Consider the following 19984-nt stretch of genomic DNA (forward strand, 5'->3'; position numbering starts at 1 on the left):
AAGTTGGCCAAAGACATACGGCGTACTTGGGCTAAAAATTAAAGGAAAATTACACTCTAATTTAATGTTAGGTTCCTTGAAAAGGCCGTTCAAATAGCAATATACTAGTATATTCGAAAAAAATTATAAATCATTCCTAATTTTAAAATTACTTATTTTCGAATCGAAAATTGAGAACTAGGGTAGCGCCATTTTTTGAAAGCGCTCGTAGCTTCATGCGTGCTGACGGACGGACGTTATGGCGACGCCATCTCATTGGCTAAGAGAGAGACTCGTGAGAGAGGAATATTTTTTAGTTGAAATTTATTTACGTGAGACGTAGATGATGGAAGAGCGGGGGTCGCTTGACCTCCGCTAGTAGTGTCAGGTAAAGTTTTTTTTATATCGCAGTCGGCTCTCTGAGCAGACGAACCTTCAAATGTAAACAGACAGAGACGTGCATGATACTTGTTCCATCTGGATTCCGTGATATCCACGTTGATTCCGCGATTCTACTCTGATTCTATGATTTCGCACTGATTAAGTGATACCGTGATTCCACGCGGATTCGGTATGATTCCAGCATGATTCGGTATGATTCCAGCATGATTCGGTATGATTCCAGATTCCAGGTAAGATTCCAGCATGATTCGGTATAATTCCGTGATTTGGGTATGATTCCAGATTCCAGGTATGATTCCAGCCTTATTCGGTATGATTCCAGCCTGATTCGGTATGATTCCAGCATGATTCGGTATGATTCCAGCATGATTCGGTATAATTCCAGCATGATTCGGTATGATTCCAGCATAATTCGGTATGATTCCAGCATGATTCGGTATGATTCCAGCATGATTCCAGCATGATTCGGTATGATTTCAGCATGATTCGGTATGATTCCAGCATGATTTGGGTATGATTCCCTGATTTTGGTACGATTCCAGATTCCAGGTATGATTCCAGCCTGGTTCGGTATGATTCCAGCATGATTTGGTATGATTCCATGATTTGGGTATTATTCCAGATTCCAGGTATGATTCCAGCCTGATTCGGTATGATTCCAGATTCCAGGTATGATTCCAGCCTGATTCGGTATGATTCCAGATTCCAGGTATGATTCCAGCCTGATTCGGTATGATTCCCGCCTGATTCGGTATGATTCCAGATTCCAGGTATGATTCCAGCCTGATTCGGTATGATTCCCGCCTGATTCGGTATGATTCCCTGATTTGGTTATGATTCCAGCCTGATTCGGTATGATTCCAGCCTGATTCGGTTATGATTCCAGCCTGATTCGGTATGATTCCAGCCTGATTCGGTATGATTCCAGCATGATTCGGTATGATTCCAGCATGATTCGGTATGATTCCAGATTCCAGGTATGATTCCAGATTCCAGGTATGATTCCAGCATGATTCGGTATGATTCCAGATTCCAGGTATGATTCCAGCATGATTCAGTATAATTCCATGATTTGGGTATGATTCCATGATTTGGGTATGTTTCCATGATTTGGGTATGATTCCAGATTCCAGGTATGATTCCAGCTTGATTCGGTATGATTCCAGGATTTGGGTATGATTCCAGATTCCAGGTATGATTCCAGCCTGATTGGGTATGATTCCAGCATTATTCGGTATGATTCCAGCATGATTCGGTATGATTCCAGCATGATTCGGTATGATTCCAGCATGATTCGGTATGATTCCAGCCTGATTCGGTATGAATCCATGATTTGGTTATGATTCCAGATTCCAGGTATGATTCCATCATGATTCGGTATGATTCCAGATTCCAGGTATGATTCCAGCCTTATTCGGTATGATTCTAGCATGATTTTGGTATGATTTCAGATTCCAGGTATGATTCCAGCCTGATTCAGTATGATTCCATGATTTGGGTATGATTCCAGCCTGATTCGGTATGATTCCAGCATGATTTGGTATGATTCCAGCATGATTTGGTATGATTCCAGCATGATTTGGTATGATTCCATGATTTGGGTATGATTCCAGATTCCAGGTATGATTCCAGCCTGATTCGGTATGATTCCAGCCTGATTCGGTATGATTCCAGCCTGATTCGGTATGATTCCAGCCTGATTCGGTATGATTCCAGCCTGATTCGGTATGATTCCAGCCTGAGTCGGTATGATTTTATGATTTGGGTATGATTCCAGATTCCAGGTATGATTCCAGCATGATTGTGTATGATTCCATGATTTGGGTATGATTCCATGATTTGGGTATGATTCCAGATTTGAGGTATGATTCCAGCCTGATTCGGTATGATTCCAGCATGATTTGGTATGATTCCATTATTTGGGTATGATTCCACAATTCGGGGATGATTCCTGATTCTAGAGGTGATTCCACAATTCGGGGATGATTCCTGATTCTAGAGGTCATTCCACAATTCGGGGATGATTCCTGATTCTAGAGGTGATTCCACAATTCGGGGATGATTCTTGATTCTAGAGGTGATTCCACAATTCGGGGATGATTCCTGATTCTAGAGGTGATTCCAGGATTCGAAGTTAATTCGACTATGATTCCGTGATTCAAAGTTGATTCGCTTATGATTCCATGATTCGAACACGATTTTTTTATTCCTGCGTTTCGGAATCAAGGAATCAGGGCCTGTACATGATTCCTTGAAGTTACGGACCACTCATCCAACACCCTCTCTCAAGGTTAATGTGTCTTTGAGTCCAACGAAAACAAAAAATTCTTTCGTTTTTAGTATCTCTAGGGGTTTTGTCAACAAATCTACAAGCATTATTTTGATAGGACAATATTCGAAGACGAACACAATTCTTGATTCTTTCACAAAGTGATGTCTAGTGCCTATGTGTTTGGTTCGTTGAGTCGCGTTTTCGTTTTCAAACAACGTGGTGGTGGCGAGCTCTTCACGCCACGCGATCCAACTGCTCCCTACACAAACTATAACCGTTAAAGGGGTCCACCACAGGGATGAGGGGTAGGAAAGAAAACGGCCCTTTTTTTGTTTTTATGTTTTTCCAAAAATCCGCCGTAGGAATTTGGCGCATGTAGTCTTAAGTGCTTGGGCATAGCGACCGCTTTACTAACTTCTTTTTTTGGCTACGTTCACCAAATAAAGTAGTGCAAATTCACTTCCCTCATTTCCACCCCTCATGTCTGTGATGGAACCCTTCAACCTCGACAAGTGTTTATGGAAAGGATAAACTGAAGAACTCGGGGATAACCAATTTAATTAAAAGACTTGCCGCAATTCTGCAAGGACTTAATTAATAATAATAATAATAATAATCAGCTAGGCTAATTAATAACTTAATTCAAACAAATCTCATAATATTCTTAATTAATAAATAAATTTAACACAGACAACCTACCCCAAGAAAGACTCGCATCAACCTCGAAAAAAGGTGTTCAAAAGTGATACGATTTATTTTACAACAAACGGAAAATTGTTCACTTTACGTGCCTTGGTTATTAGCCTAGCTGATTATTATTATTATTAATTATGTTACTTATGAGTCTAGTAAAATCTAAAGTAATATAATAATGAAGGTCTAAAAAGTCTTTCGAAGATTGATTTCCTCGGGTGAATATTAACGCCTGCGGGAAGGACTATCTCTTATAAACTGGTATTTTGAGGAATTACAATTAAATTTCTGAGCATAGTTTCCTCGTATCATTAATGCGCTACTTAATTCAGATAAAGTCACCTTGAACCTTGAAAATAAAAGGAAATGACATATTATAGGTCGATTTACTTCTACACCTTTAATCACGTTGAATTGGCATTATAAGCGTTTTGTTGGTCGTTACCAGTTTCAATCAGTTGTCAACGCGAAAAGCCACCCGTATATTATTATGGTAGGTACCAGTAACTGAAAGTTGTGACGACGAAATTGAAATCCAATTGGGGAATCTATGGAGTGCGAGATAGTGCTACCTCCATCTTGGAAAACGAGAAAATGCAATGTCGTCTTTCTGCTGGGATGGATCGGAAGCGAGAAAAGACAGTTGGACAAGTACAGTGCCATTTACGAGAGCCGACAATTCGCCGTGGTCCCTTATTACCCTTCCTTGCGGCTGATCGCGAGCTACGACCCCGAGACCATTCTGGAACAGCAGGCGTCTCGACTACTTCAACTATTGCGAGATCACGATCTAAGCTCGAGTCCAATCTACTTCCACTGCTTTAGCGCGGGGATCAGTATGTACACTTTGATTTGCCGCCAGCTGGAGAAGATGGAAAACGGCATTTCGCGAGTGGCTGGGACGATTTTCGACAGTTGTCCCATATGGCCGAGCCCCAAAGGGGTCCTAGAGTTCTCGTCGTCGGTTCTCCCTGGTTCCGCCGTCACGAAGCATTCTATTACGTGCGTTTTCGTGTCGTTGGCCGGTGTCATTTACGCGATTCATTTTCTTCGAGACTGTTTGACGGGACATCCGACCGAAGCGTACCGCTATTTTCATTACAACGCCTTGAAGAACCAACGTAATTTTGGTCCTCAACTGTTTCTCTTCTCCAAAGCGGACAAAATCACGGATTATAGAGCAGTTCGAAGCTTCGCGGCAGCGCGACGCAAAAATGGCGTCCAGACGGACAGCTTGTGCTGGCAGGATTCGGAACACGTGGCGCATTTGAAGTTTCATCCGGAGGAATATCGTTGCAAGGTGGATTCCTTTCTGCAAATGTGCGCTCGCCGCGTGGACGGATATTCGCCGTTGCATGTCGTCATTGACAAAATTCGAAGCAAAGAGATTTTCGTCACCGAAATCCTATCGAGACTGTAATACCTGAAGTAAGAAACGACAAATACTCCGGCCTAGAGTCTCGTTATTTGTTCATGGCTGTGGTCCTTGAAACCCTCGGTTATTTTGGGGTGTGACAGTTTGACCTTCGACCATGCCATAGGCCGGAGGATTCACGAAGCAACAGGAGAGCCGCGTTTAACGGAATATTTGAACCAACGAATCGCGATCGTTGTCCAACGGGGTGAATTCATGTGTTTTGTTTTGAGTTCTTTTTGTAATTAAAAAAGGTAAATAAAAAATATATTATAATATAATAACATTATTCGCTTGAAGCATGTACCTACGCGAGTTTTCGTAGAATTTTCAAAAATCGCTTAGTAAGAACAAATAGTAATAATAATAATAATCAGCTAGGCTAATACCCACGGCACCACCTTAGGATTAAGTCATCAAGCGACTTTTGAAGCCATTAATTCAGGTGGCCGGGTTATAGTGCGTCATATATTGTTTTCTAATACTATTTCCTCGCGAAAATATGCTTTATCAACAGGTAAATATACCTACGCACCGAAGTAATTTGTGATCGAAAACTATAACTACGCCCCCTTTGATCCGCCATTGAAATTTAGATAGGTAGCGGCTAAAGCAGACGCTATTAGTTTTTCCTCATCGTTATTCGTAAATTTGTCTTTATAAATAATGATACTATAAAGTAAATTTGATCTTAACCAACTGGTTAAAATGGGAAAACAAAATCACGTGTCTACTATATCACAGCCAACTTTGATTCGGTAACTCGTGTTCATAGTTGGCCGTCGTGTGACTTTAAAGAAAAATACTACAGAAAGCTAATTAACTTCCACCTTTCTACTACAAGATGTTTTAAATAATAATAATAATTAGATAATTTAGATGAATCGATCAAAATATAAACCGCCATTAGCAAAATAAAGTTAATAATGGTTCGTATTTCTTAGGATAGATGGCGCTTCAGTTCTCCACAAAGTCACGTGATTACCATCTTTTCAGCCCTCTTGGATCATGCTTGGAAATAAGCGGTGGTCACTGGGTCAAAGACCAGTTTATTAATTGCTCGGACCAGTTTTTTTATTCAAAAGCTAGGGGATCACTGGTCCAGTGTCCAGTTTATTAATTCAAAATTATCTACCGTATTATTAACCAACTGGTCTACGTGAGCACTTAAATAATTTAGAGTTGGGAGTCACTGGCCAAATAGACCAGTTTAGAAATAAACCTTATTTCCAAGCCTGTCTTGGACTTTATAGTTTAACCTATTGCATTTTAATATAATTTTAGCATCGTTCTTATGGCGTTTTAATTTGTCTGTAGCAGACGTTTTAGATCATAGGCGCTATACCTCGGTGAAGCTATAGCACCGTTACTCCATTTTGAGCCACGATAAATTGTACCAACGGAATACATGTCGAGTATGCGAAGATACATGTTTAATTTTAATGGCCTTAAGCGGATACTTCTCTCATATGAACTATATTATAAACTTCTGGTAATAGGTGATTTTTATACCTACATTTCACATTAGGTTCGCTATCTTTCGCGTTTTAAAGGGGAATTGTCACCACCCTAAAATTGGTTAAAAACCATTTAAATGGATAGACGACGTCCGAAAATGGTTATACAAAATATTTCATGTTAATATTTCCAGTATTTGATTTATTATTAGCAACCTAATTTCGTGTTTTATCCCCCCCGACTCGAGAATCTCAGTACCGCTTGGTTGAACCTACTTGCAGCGCCATCTCGTGGATTAAATATTATTTCCCCCGGTTTTATCGTTTTTCGGTCGGAACTGTCGTCTGCTACGACATTCTCCTTGGCTTTTTAACCGAGTTATATTCGTAGATTGTAGTTTATCGTGTTTTAAAAATGCTTTACACGCCACCCTTTCTCAAATTTTTGCCGCTTCATTCTTTTGGCGCTGCACGTAGGTTCAACCGCGATTTATGAAATTTTTGGAGCCGTTTGATGTAGGTTGCGGAAAAAGTAGCGTAACTTTTTAAATACCTTTCCAATAACTATAAAATTTCAGCGACACAATCATTAATATATTTTCTACCATTCTGTAAAAAAACCTCGTAAACTTTGGTTTTGGTAACAATTCCCCTTGAAATCTAATTTGTGGTTCATCCAAGGCGGTATAATAGCCCGTAGGACCCGAAACGTAGTGTCGGACATTGATTCAAACATCACGTTTTTAAAATGTTTGTTTTTAATTTTCATTTTGTTAAATAAATTTTAATTAAATGCAAATCGCCTCATGAGTTTTCCGTAATTAATACAAATACCTCCATTATAGGGTTTCTCAAATTAGCGAATTTTAAACAACGGTTTTGGTCAAGACAGCGGTTTCTTAAAATTTATATGAATTGACGATGGAAAATGTATAACATACATATGAACTTCAGGAGTTAGGTTAGGTTAGGTTAGGTTAGGTAAGTTTGCAATACTAACTATCGGCAGAAACCATTAGGTAATGAAATTTGCCGAAATTCCAGAAAAATATGTATTACAATAGGCCTATATTATTAGTGCCTTAGAAAGCAGCGCCGTTTTGGGAAACGCTGTTTCGACAAAATACGGTTTTGAGAACCGCCGCTATGACAAAGCGCCGTTTGAACAATTTGTTGTTTTGGGAAACGCTGTATAAAGAAACGCTGTTATGACAAAGCGCCGTTTGAACAATTTGTTGTTTTGGGAAACGCTGTATAAAGAAACGCTGTTATGACAAAGCGCCGTTTGAACAATTTTTTGTTTTGGGAAACGCTGTATAAAGAAACGCTGTTATGACAAAGCGCCTTTTGAACAATTTGTTGTTTTGGGAAACGCTGTAAAAAGAAACGCTGTTATGACAAAGCGCTATTTTGACAAAACGCTGATTTGAAAACGCTGTTTTGGTAAATGCTGATTAAACAAATGCTGTTTAGGAAAGCGCTGTAGTCAGGCCCGTACACAGCCGCCAAAACGCGGGGGCGCTCAAATTATTTTTGGGGGTTCCAATGCCTTTCAGTCATTTTTATCTCCACACCTATGAAATTAGTAAATTGGGGATGCTCAAGTACTCATTTGGGGGCGCTGAGCATCCCCTGGCGCCCCCCCCCCCCATGTACGGGCCTGTAGTCCCTACAAATCAATGGATTCATGTGAATTTGATTTAAAAAAAACCTCGGCCCTTTGCGGCTTACGGGTTATTTTTCTTAACACATTGGTTAATTACCATTATTTAAACTTTTAAAGAACCAATTTCAAAAATAAAAGGTCTAAAACTTACTAAGCCTCATCCTTTTAACCGACAACAACGGCGCCATTTTGTCAAAATTTAACGTGAACGCCATAGAGATAGAAAATAAATAGAGGGAAGATTACCGCGTTAAGGCACCCCTGTTTTTGACCGGGGAAATTCATCCCCACCCCACGCATGTTTGCAACGCCATCTATCCTTCCTTTGTTTACATCAAATGACAGTTGATTTTCCAAAAGGCATAATGTATTTCATTTCACCGCCCGTCGATGGCGCCACGTAATCTGCCCATCTCATGGCTTCCTACATTGGCGAAAAGGGGGTCGGCACTCGCGGTCAACTTCGCCAGATACAATAGTGCCTCTATTTCATTTCTATCTCTATGGTGAACGCTCCAGCTTCTCTACGAAACTACATCGGAAATCGACTTCAGCGACGCGAAGTTTGTCCACATTGAACTAAAATGAACAGTGATTTTCCTATTCCCAGTATTCACGCGTGCTTTTTAAAGCCTGAACAGTGAGTCCCCTTAGATTCTTGGTCCATGGCTTAGCTGATTATTATTATTTTAGACGCGTTTTAGAGAGGATAAGCCTAATACCGTGTATAATCTCGTGCTAACAGATGCCGCCATACAGATGCTGTCATTTTTCCAATAGTCTTAGTCGATAATTCAAAATAACGGTCAAAAACGCCGCCGATCAGTTTAGTAAAATATTTGCAGCGGCGTAATCGCCGGCCATTTTCGGTATGGAGATACACTGATACAGGCCGAAAGGCAGGCAAGGCTGCCAGATTTCGATAGACCGAAAACAGCCAACTCTCTCAAATGTTTTCGTTTTCAAAACGAAAATTTTGCGGCGTAGATATCGACTAAGATCTCTTCTACAGCCCTGACTAAGACTATTCAATAGGCGTTTCAATAAAACGTCTTCAAGAAAATTTTGAAGAAGTAATATTTCCGAGAGCCAGTAGTCCCAGGACCTGCAAGTTACTGTTTATATAGTGCTTGTTGAAATACTCGAAACTGTTCACTTGTACGGTACACAACAAGTGTTTCCTTTAACCCAATTATGATTTTATAAATCGGAGCCAAAGAAGTTGGTCATTTGCGTATTTTAGGCCATTTTGTCGATTTCAGTTATGAAATTTGAATTTCCTACCATTTCAAGATTCAGAATTCAAGCGCCAACTATCTCCAAATATTTGATCTTCGACCTTGGAAAGAAAGAATTTGCGCGCCTAGAGTGACGGCTTTTAGCTATAGACCCCAATTTACCTTCTCCTGTTTTTCTGACCTCCCCCCCTCTACAAACTGTGTTAAATGCTTTTTAGTGCACCGCACGTTAGTTATGTTAAGGGGGGCAATGCCCGTCCCTAGAATTTTGCTGGGATTGGCAACTAATGTTATTGCCCCCTGTAACGTTTTGGTCAGTTGAAATCTTCAAAAGGCTCTTTTCCCGCCAATTTACATAGTAGTAAAATGTACACATGCATTCGGAGAAGCTACACACCATTAAACATTCAAAACCATTCTCCAGACCCCTTTTCGGTTCTCTTTGCCCCTACAACTTCCAGAATGTTCCTACTCCCCTGTATTGTACTTGTTTACAACTTCTTCGTAGTGAGTGCGTCTGTACAAGGAGCCGTAACCAAGGAAGATCTTCCTTGATAATACACTGTCTACCATTTGTTTTTAGTTGCGCATTTCTCTCGGTGGAGACGCTTATCCTTGTGGGGGAAAGACGTCAATTCTAAGCCACTCCGCACATAGCTATCAATAATTTGGTACCAAAAAGATGGGATAGATGGCGATACCTGCTCTAAATAGCAAAATTTTACAACAGAGACGAAACACAAGTGGCCATGTAGAGCGAGGGGCGCTTTATTTGGAACTACAAGTCGTAAGTTGGTTTTTCAATGAAGATTTTATCAGAAAGACAGGCCCGGACTGGTCAGTTCGGCTGTTCGGCGATCACCGAGGCCCCCGGCTCAAAGGGGGCCCAAAATTGCTTACAATAAATTATAATAATATTTTTATTCCATAGCCCCACACCGAGCCCTTTAATATTGAGCTGTTCTCTTTTTTTTGCCCAAGAGTGGAGCTCGCACTCGCGCTCTCCTCTTTTTTTGCCCAAGAGTGGAGCTCGCACTCGCGCTCTCCCCTTTTTTTGCCCAAGAGTGGAGCTCGCACTCGCACTCTTCTCTTTTTATTGCCCAAGAGTGGAGCTCGCACTCGCACTCTTCTCTTTTTTTTGCCCAAGAGTGGAGCTCGCACTCGCACTCTTCTCTTTTTTTTGCCCAAGAGTGGAGCTCGCACTCGCACTCTTCTCTTTTTTTGCCCAAGAGTGGAGCTCGCACTCGCACTCTTCTCTTTTTTTTGGCCCAAGAGTGGAGCTCGCACTCGCACTCTTCTCTTTTTATTGCCCAAGAGTGGAGCTCGCACTCGCACTCTTCTCTTTTTTTGCCCAAGAGTGGAGCTCGCACTCGCACTCTTCTCTTTTTATTGCCCAAGAGTGGAGCTCGCACTCGCACTCTTGTCTTTTTTTGCCCAAGAGTGGAGCTCGCACTCGCACTCTTCTCTTTTTTTTTGCCCAAGAGTGGAGCTCGCAATCGCACTCTTCTCTTTTTTTTGCCCGAAAGTGGAGCTCACACTCGCGCTCTTCTCTTTTTTTTTGCCCAAGAGTGGAGCTCGCAATCGCACTCTTCTCTTTTTTTTTTGCCCGAAAGTGGAGCTCACACTCGCGCTCTTCTCTTTTTTTTGCCCAAGAGTGGAGCTCGCACTCGCACTCTTCTCTTTTTTTGCCCAAGAGTGGAGCTCGCACTCGCACTCTTCTCTTTTTTTGCCCAAGAGTGGAGCTCGCACTCGCACTCTTCTCTTTTTATTGCCCAAGAGTGGAGCTCACACTCGCACTCTTCTCTTTTTTTTGCCCAAGAGTGGAGCTCGCACTCGCACTCTTCTCTTTTTTTGCCCAAGAGTGGAGCTCGCACTCGCACTCTTCTCTTTTTATTGCCCAAGAGTGGAGCTCACACTCGCGCTCTTCTCTTTGTTTTTTGCCGGAGAGTAGAGCTCGCGCTCGCGCTCTTCTCTTTTTTTGCCCAAGAGTGGAGCTCGCACTCGCACTCTTCTCTTTTTTTTGCCCAAGAGTGGAGCTCGCACTCGCACTCTTCTCTTTTTTTGCCCAAGAGTGGAGCTCGCACTCGCACTCTTCTCTTTTTATTGCCCAAGAGTGGAGCTCACACTCGCGCTCTTCTCTTTGTTTTTTGCCGGAGAGTGGAGCTCGCGCTCGCGCTCTTCTCTTTTTTTGCCCAAGAGTGGAGCTCGCACTCGCACTCTTCTCTTTTTTTTGCCCAAGAGTGGAGCTCGCACTCGCACTCTTCTCTTTTTTTTGCCCAAGAGTGGAGCTCGCACTCGCACTCTTCTCTTTTTATTGCCCAAGAGTGGAGCTCACACTCGCGCTCTTCTCTTTGTTTTTTGCCGGAGAGTGGAGCTCGCGCTCGCGCTCTTCTCTTTTTTTGCCCAAGAGTGGAGCTCACACTCGCACTCTTCTCTTTTTTTGCCCAAGAGTGGAGCTCGCATCCGCACTCTTCTCTTTTTATTGCCCGAAAGTGGAGCTCACACTCGCGCTCTTCTCTTTTTTTTTGCCCAAGAGTGGAGCTCGCAATCGCACTCTTCTCTTTTTTTTTGCCCGAAAGTGGAGCTCACACTCGCGCTCTTCTCTTTTTTTTGCCCAAGAGTGGAGCTCGCACTCGCACTCTTCTCTTTTTTTGCCCAAGAGTGGAGCTCGCACTCGCACTCTTCTCTTTTTTTGCCCAAGAGTGGAGCTCGCACTCGCACTCTTCTCTTTTTATTGCCCAAGAGTGGAGCTCACACTCGCACTCTTCTCTTTTTTTTGCCCAAGAGTGGAGCTCGCACTCGCACTCTTCTCTTTTTTTGCCCAAGAGTGGAGCTCGCACTCGCACTCTTCTCTTTTTATTGCCCAAGAGTGGAGCTCACACTCGCGCTCTTCTCTTTGTTTTTTGCCGGAGAGTGGAGCTCGCGCTCGCGCTCTTCTCTTTTTTTGCCCAAGAGTGGAGCTCGCACTCGCACTCTTCTCTTTTTTTTGCCCAAGAGTGGAGCTCGCACTCGCACTCTTCTCTTTTTTTTGCCCAAGAGTGGAGCTCGCACTCGCACTCTTCTCTTTTTATTGCCCAAGAGTGGAGCTCACACTCGCGCTCTTCTCTTTTTTTGCCCAAGAGTGGAGCTCGCACTCGCACTCTTCTCTTTTTATTGCCCAAGAGTGGAGCTCGCACTCGCACTCTTCTCTTTTTATTGCCCAAGAGTGGAGCTCGCGCTCGCGCTCTTCTCTTTTTTTGCCCAAGAGTGGAGCTCACACTCGCGCTCTTCTCTTTGTTTTTTGCCGGAGAGTAGAGCTCGCGCTCGCGCTCTTCTCTTTTTTTGCCCAAGAGTGGAGCTCGCACTCGCACTCTTCTCTTTTTTTTGCCCAAGAGTGGAGCTCGCACTCGCACTCTTCTCTTTTTTTGCCCAAGAGTGGAGCTCGCACTCGCACTCTTCTCTTTTTATTGCCCAAGAGTGGAGCTCACACTCGCGCTCTTCTCTTTGTTTTTTGCCGGAGAGTGGAGCTCGCGCTCGCGCTCTTCTCTTTTTTTGCCCAAGAGTGGAGCTCGCACTCGCACTCTTCTCTTTTTTTTGCCCAAGAGTGGAGCTCGCACTCGCACTCTTCTCTTTTTTTTGCCCAAGAGTGGAGCTCGCACTCGCACTCTTCTCTTTTTATTGCCCAAGAGTGGAGCTCACACTCGCGCTCTTCTCTTTGTTTTTTGCCGGAGAGTGGAGCTCGCGCTCGCGCTCTTCTCTTTTTTTGCCCAAGAGTGGAGCTCACACTCGCACTCTTCTCTTTTTTTGCCCAAGAGTGGAGCTCGCACTCGCACTCTTCTCTTTTTATTGCCCAAGAGTGGAGCTCACACTCGCACTCTTCTCTTTTTTTTGCCCAAGAGTGGAGCTCGCACTCGCACTCTTCTCTTTTTTTGCCCAAGAGTGGAGCTCGCACTCGCACTCTTCTCTTTTTATTGCCCAAGAGTGGAGCTCACACTCGCACTCTTCTCTTTTTTTTGCCCAAGAGTGGAGCTCGCACTCGCACTCTTCTCTTTTTTTGCCCAAGAGTGGAGCTCGCACTCGCACTCTTCTCTTTTTATTGCCCAAGAGTGGAGCTCACACTCGCACTCTTCTCTTTTTTTTGCCCAAGAGTGGAGCTCGCACTCGCACTCTTCTCTTTTTTTGCCCAAGAGTGGAGCTCGCACTCGCACTCTTCTCTTTTTTTGCCCAAGAGTGGAGCTCGCACTCGCACTCTTCTCTTTTTTTGCCCAAGAGTGGAGCTCGCACTCGCACTCTTCTCTTTTTATTGCCCAAGAGTTTAGCTCACACTCGCACTCTTCTCTTTTTTTTGCCCAAGAGTGGAGCTCGCACTCGCACTCTTCTCTTTTTTTGCCCAAGAGTGGAGCTCGCACTCGCACTCTTCTCTTTTTATTGCCCAAGAGTGGAGCTCACACTCGCGCTCTTCTCTTTGTTTTTTGCCGGAGAGTGGAGCTCGCGCTCGCGCTCTTCTTTTTTTGCCCGAGAGTGGAGCTCGCGCTCAAAAATAACTCTCGCACTCTTTGAAGCTCAGAGCGCGTCCATTGTGAATTCTGATGACACTCTAATTGACACTTGACAATGACATTGACAAAGGACAATCTATTGAAATGGTATACAATTAAAATTAAAGAATTATGAATTTAAAGGCATATTAATACATAAACATGCAATATTAATTATTAACATTATTTTACGTTTCGATTAGATTTAATTTGTAACTTCAACCGCCAACAGTCACGTGCCAAGTGCCAAGTTTTGCCCATAGAAATCGGATAACAAACTAGAACGCTTAATCGAACGGCTGACAAGGTACCGATTAGATTCTTGGCTAAAACGACAGTAACGCCATCTGCGCTGCCTAAAGAGGCGCGCTCGCGCGTAACTTGGTTTAAAGGTTTCCCCCACCCCATTGAAATTAATGTAAAGTTGTTAATAATTAAACGTTAATTAACCTACCAAATGATATAAGAAATATTCCACTGACAATTTTTCCCGTTTATATGAACTTAAATGTAATATAAAATCGTTTATCGCTTTATAACATTGAAAAATAATATTTTTCCCGCACCATGTAGATAACCGAGCATCTGCTCGTCTAGGTAAAGTTTGTGTTGTCAACGCGCGTATTAGAAAGAAAAATCAGATTTTAGAAAGTAGATTGTAATTCGGAACGATATTAATACTTTTCGCAAATTTGTCATCCTTGAATTATAAATATGACTTGAAATAAGTTTCAAGGTTTATTTAAAAGCTAGTTTCATAACTTTTCATCCATTGGTTCGTTCAGAATGTATCTTTAAAGTAGACGAAAATTTAAAGGCGCGGAATCTTGCCCAGTCTTAAGCCTCGGTTTAATTTACTGCGTATTTTGAAACGGAAAAACCCGATTACTATCGTTAAATCTTGGTTAAATGATGGCGAACGCTCCTTGTAATAAGAAACAAATAACGAAAAACGTTCTAAGCTTATTTAACGCCAAAAATTCCACGTATTTCGTTATTTGTTTCGTATTAAAAATATCATATTATTAATCCAAGATTTAACAATAGTAATCGGGTTTTTCCGTTTCAAAATACGCGCGTTGACAACGCAAACTTATTATATTATTAATGTTAATAATTTTAATATTATTTTTGAATGTTATAAAGCAATAAACGGTTTTTCAAGACGATTTTATATTACATTTAAGTTCATATAAACGGGAAAATTTGTATGTTGAATATTTCTTATATCAAGTTCTTATATCATTTGGTAGGTTGATTCGCTGGCGTTCTACATGTCGAACAGTTATAAGGCTTAGCGAGTTTGCAAGTTCAATATGCGTTAGTAATTATGAGGGAAAAATAAAAACTTTAAATTGTAAACATATATCATTTTTCATTAAATATGCAAATCTAACGAAGTTTTTATTTTTCCCTCATAGTTATGTCGAACAGTCTCATCGGTGTCGTGTTTTCTTTTCAAAGCATTGATACTGGTCTTTTGGATTTATTCCTTACGGCAGTCAATATGAACTTAAATTGAAGTGACCCATTATTCCGACTTTCCCATCATTTTGTCTCACACAACCTTCACAATAGCTTCATTTTCAAGCGATTTATTGCAAAAATAACAAGAGTTAGCTGGGTGGTAAATTTTAAACGCGGTTACATGAAGAGCGGCGGATGCGTTTTAAGTCAACGGTGACAACGAAGGGGCAAAATTGTAAGACGCGTTTCGGGTACAACGTTAAAACCGCGATTACGACACAACGATTGCTCGTATGTAAAATGTTCATAGAACATTTTTTGTAGGAAATAGCCGGACCCTAATGTTCATACTTGGGGTTATAGCCGTACATACAGTACTAACGTAGATATTCGCGATAAACCATTACTGTGCACCGGTTTTCCCCATAACCATTGCTCGTAAAACAACTATTTATAACACTAACCTGTGAAAAGATATGTTTTCTTTTGAGTATGTACTCTTACACGATTTGATTACTTTAATTAAACATAAGTTACTTTAAAGATGTAAAAAAAACCGCGTTAGCGTCGAGCTAAAGTCGGCCATTTAAATTTAGGTGAAATAGAGTGTTAGTTCACCAGTTTGGCACAGATGGCGTAACTTTCGTTGCCAGCCAAACGAAAAGCATGGGCCAAAGGCAGGGTTTTTTAAAGGTCTAATCGGAACCCGCGACAAAATTTCAAAAATCGTTCTAGTTTGTTATCCGATTTCTATGGTTTTGCCAACCTGAATTCTGGACTGTCTGCAAGTCTCTCTCTCTCAGGGGGCCTATTCTGTAAATATTCGAAATCCAATTTTCGATCGAAAACTAGATTTCGAACTTCGAGATCTCGACGAATGGTATTCGGTAAAGATTTCGAATAAGCATAAATCAATGCAAATGGTCGAAGTCGATCTCGACATGGTATAGAGTATCGAGATCGAATTCCCATTCGATTTCTTACAGAATCGCCCCCCTGGAGTCGGACACAAAGCCAAAAGAAAAACCTCGCACTCGCTCTCTTCTCTTTTTTGCAGGAATGTGCAGCTCGCGCTCAAAAATAGCTGTCGCGCTCATTGGAGCTCAGAGCAGCCCACCTCAGCCGGTAAAGAAGCCCCTGCCCCCAAAGGAGCTAGTCCGGGCCTGCAGAGAGATTTTATACCGCACGAAAACATTATAGCATGGACTAACAAAACGTTTCAATTATGGAGGTTGAAACATTAGGCCTTTGACGCGGTAGTTCTCTGCCGTTAGCTTCACCTTGAACGTTTAATTACTGAACTCGAATAGTAAGCAAAATACCCTGTTCCACAAATTGTATCGCCCGTCAGCGCTCCTACCGAGATAATCGCGAAATATTTCTATAAAAATACAAAACACGCGCGTAAAAATGTCAGATTTACCGCATTCCGTCGTCTGCTCTGCTGTTTTTAATAGAAGGGAGGCTTTTGGAATATTAATAGGCTTTAGATTATTCAATAGTAATTTAATTAATTGAAATAAGAAGTTCGCTTTAATGTTTTTGCATATATAGTTTCTGTGAAAGTATAAATAGATCATGAATTTAAAAATGCCTAGTCAAAATGGAAATAACGGTGTAAGTTTTGACGACAGCACGGTTTATATATTTACACAGGTTAGACTTATGAACTACTCCCGCGTTTAGAAAATTTTAAAAATTCTACTTCGCGCCTACAGCGCCGGCTTGTGTAAAGTTTCTGAACTATAATCCACTAAATTGTTAAAATAATATTTATAATTAAAAATTGAGCGCCACCTATATTTTAAATTTAAATGTATCGTAGATAATTAATAATTTTTATAATACATATTATCAAATTATAAATACGGTAGCTCATTAGTGTATTTATAAAAATTTAATTAATAATAAATAAATTAGTACTGTTTATATACATTAGAGGGCGTACCAGTAGCATAGTCGAAAACAGGGTTGCCTGGCTGTCAGAAGAGCTTAAGAGGCTCAAAACGCTAGAACGTATGAAGGTACAAATAGTCTAACCTGTGGAAATATATAAACCGTGACCAGAACCGTGACGACAGTGCAGGGGCGTAGGAACGTTCTAGAAGTTGGAGGGGGCAAAGAGAAACCAAAAGGGGTCTGGAGAATGGTTTGGAATTTTTAATGGAGTGTAGCTTCTACGAATGCACGTGTACATTTTACTACTATGTAAATTGGCGGGAAAAGACTGAAATTTAAACACAGTTGAGGTTCTATAAATTTTTTATGCTTTTAAAATGAGAATTTGAGCCTTTTGAAGATTTCAACTGACCGAAAAGTTGGAGGGGGCAATAACATTAGTTGCCCCTCCCAGCCAAGTTCTAGGGAGGGGCATTGCCCCCCTTGCCCCCCCTGGTTCCTACGCCCCTGCGACAGTGACGAGCTATGAACGCTAGGCCTAACGTCGCCCGCTAATATTGGGCACGTGTTTAGTATTTGGATAGAAATATTTCCAATACTTGACACTACGGCGCTACAGGCGGCGCTGCCGTAAAAGCACCAAGCGCGACATTTGGTTTCGGATCCATCTAAGGCCTCACACACTGGTCCCTGTATACAGTTTCTCTAAAAAAATTCCAAATCATTATACCCCGACAGAATATTTATCTAAGTTGTATAATTATATCTATTTTGAATAATTACTCTGCAATTTTGAATAAAGGATCCGATTTGTCGGTAACCTCGAATTCTTCACTTTCCTCGGCCATTTTCCCGACAAGGAATGCATGGATTTAGCATATTAGCCAGTAGCGTAACTAGGAACTCCGGGGCCCCCCCGCGAAAAACGACTCGGGGACCTTTTAAAAAGCACCAATTTCAATCATAAACGTTTGGGGGCCCCCTAGTTCTCGCCCCCCCGCGCCGCGGGGTCTGCGAGGGCGCTATACCCAAGGCACCACCATATAGGCCTAAGTCATCAAGCGACTTTTAAAGCCATTTTATTCAGGTGACCAAGTTACAACGCGTAGGAGGGTGGTGTCAAGCCCTGTATGCCACGCGAGTCAACAGCTCCCTACACTAACTATTATACCGTTAACCTCTTTGGCCTTTAAATCTCACTTATTTTTCGGTATGATGTCAATTCGACTACACTCCATACACTTTTAGAACATAATTATAGTTATCAAATATTGCGTAGAGGTTAGTGGCAACAGGTGATTACCTTTGTAGGAATGACGTCAATTCTACATCACTTCAGTGTATCAGTAATTATTTGGTGAAGTTCAGTTTGAACTCGTCGTCATTATGAGAGCGAGCCGGAATAGTTGATTTTATAAAATAAAAAGTGGTCATGTCCAACTTTTTAAAATGTTGCTAAAAAACCATAGATATAAGAAATGTATATAAAGGTCTAGATAAATTTCGGGGCGTCTAAGCCTAACATAAAATACGGAATTGACACCTAGCAGACACCGAGGAAGGCACGTGACCAAGAGCGCGAGCTCTCTTAGCATTTTAGTACTCAGTGCTTGACCTTTCCGCAGGCCGTAGTCTTTAGACACCATCTGTTGGTGACTTTTAGTATAATTTTTAAGCAGGAGACGATGGCTCTCGCGACGATAGCACGAGCTTTCTTACCGATAGATAGCGCCTTATAAGGATAGCCTGCAGAAATTACGCGTTTCTGCTAGCTGTCACCTCCGTATTCACTCCCTTTGAAATATTTTATCTAGACCTTTATATACGTTCCCTATATCTATGTAAAAAACCTATATTCCTCGCGACTGTAGCGCGCGCTAGTAGGCTTGTGAAAGTAAGAGACTATGACGTAAGAGTACCATTTCAACAAGAAGGCCACGTTAGTTTATAAAAAGAACTATTATGCGTTACAATTATTAAAGATATTATTTTACGCTTCGATAAAATAAATTTGATAGATGGCGATACCGGAAATAAATCGTAATTTTTGAAAAAAGATACGTTTATCAAATAGGTGTTTCTATAAAATACGGGGGGTCACCTGTAAATGGTTTTTCTACGTCACTAGCTATAGTTACAAAAGATAGGAAGCACGCGCTGGAGTCGATCAAGATTTTGGAATTCGAAGTCCACGTGCGAAACGCGCGTGCCCATAAAGTACTAAAAAACTTAAGCTCGTGACACGGGGAAAAACATTTTAAACTTAAATTTTTTTTTTATTTTAATTTAGGAGCAACAAACGCAGCACCCCACACAAGGAGAACGGAACCCGTCAAAAGTCGTGCATTTTCTTGCGTACATTTTTCATTGGCTAGACGCTTTAGCGCCTGCTGCCGTCGGAAGGGGAAAATTCCGAAATTGTCTTCCCCTTTCCGTAAAATGCTCAGTGTAAAGGCTCGTCCAATGTAACTTGTACACAACACTTCGTTAGCGTTCTCCTTGTGTTTGTTTCTCCTAGGTTTAATAAAGGGCGGCATTACTTTACAAATAGTATTTAGTCTAGATTATCTTTGGTTTAAAGCTTAGGATATACAGCGCCATCTGTCTTAATACCAGTCAACTAAATGTGTAAAGAAATAGCAGACGACATTTGGTTTTAAATGTTTTAAGGCTGAAACTTTCAGCTGTTATAGAAATATAATTTTGAATGAGCAGACAGTTTTCACACATTCAATTTTTAACTCGGTATAAGTATAAGTATAAGTACTATAACAACAATAAGCATTACAATTAGCAAAAATTATCATCGAACAGATTTTCGTAGTTATTGTTAAGAAACTGTTAAAACTATGTGGAATGTTAAAATTAAGAATTAAAAGTTTCAAAACTAAATGTTAAGAAGATAAAAATAAAAGGTTTTCTTAAAAAGTAATTTGTATTTTTAAACTTGTATTTCTGTCGTTAATGATGTATTCGTACA

The 19984-nt window shown here is 41.2% G+C and overlaps 2 protein-coding genes across 2 annotated transcripts in view; one reads left to right on the forward strand and one right to left on the reverse strand.

Moving 5' to 3' along the window:
* Positions 1 to 19984, reverse strand: part of LOC149925927 (uncharacterized) — a 350903-nt gene that overhangs the window by 75609 nt on the left and 255310 nt on the right. The window lies entirely within an intron of this gene.
* Positions 3897 to 4766, forward strand: LOC149925933 (transmembrane protein 53-B-like). Its single transcript, XM_090161825.1, has one exon. It carries the CDS (start codon positions 3897 to 3899, stop codon positions 4764 to 4766), a length of 870 nt encoding a protein of 289 aa, XP_090017951.1.

The sequence above is a fragment of the Leiobunum rupestre genome, chromosome 10 (genome assembly GCF_980474605.1).
Source record: "Leiobunum rupestre chromosome 10, qqLeiRupe1.1.hap1, whole genome shotgun sequence".
NCBI lineage: Eukaryota > Metazoa > Arthropoda > Arachnida > Opiliones > Sclerosomatidae > Leiobunum > Leiobunum rupestre.

Bases quoted from the DNA above. Each gene is read 5' to 3' on its own strand.
- LOC149925933 (XM_090161825.1), top strand. From the start codon at position 3,897: ATGGAGTGCGAGATAGTGCTACCTCCATCTTGGAAAACGAGAAAATGC.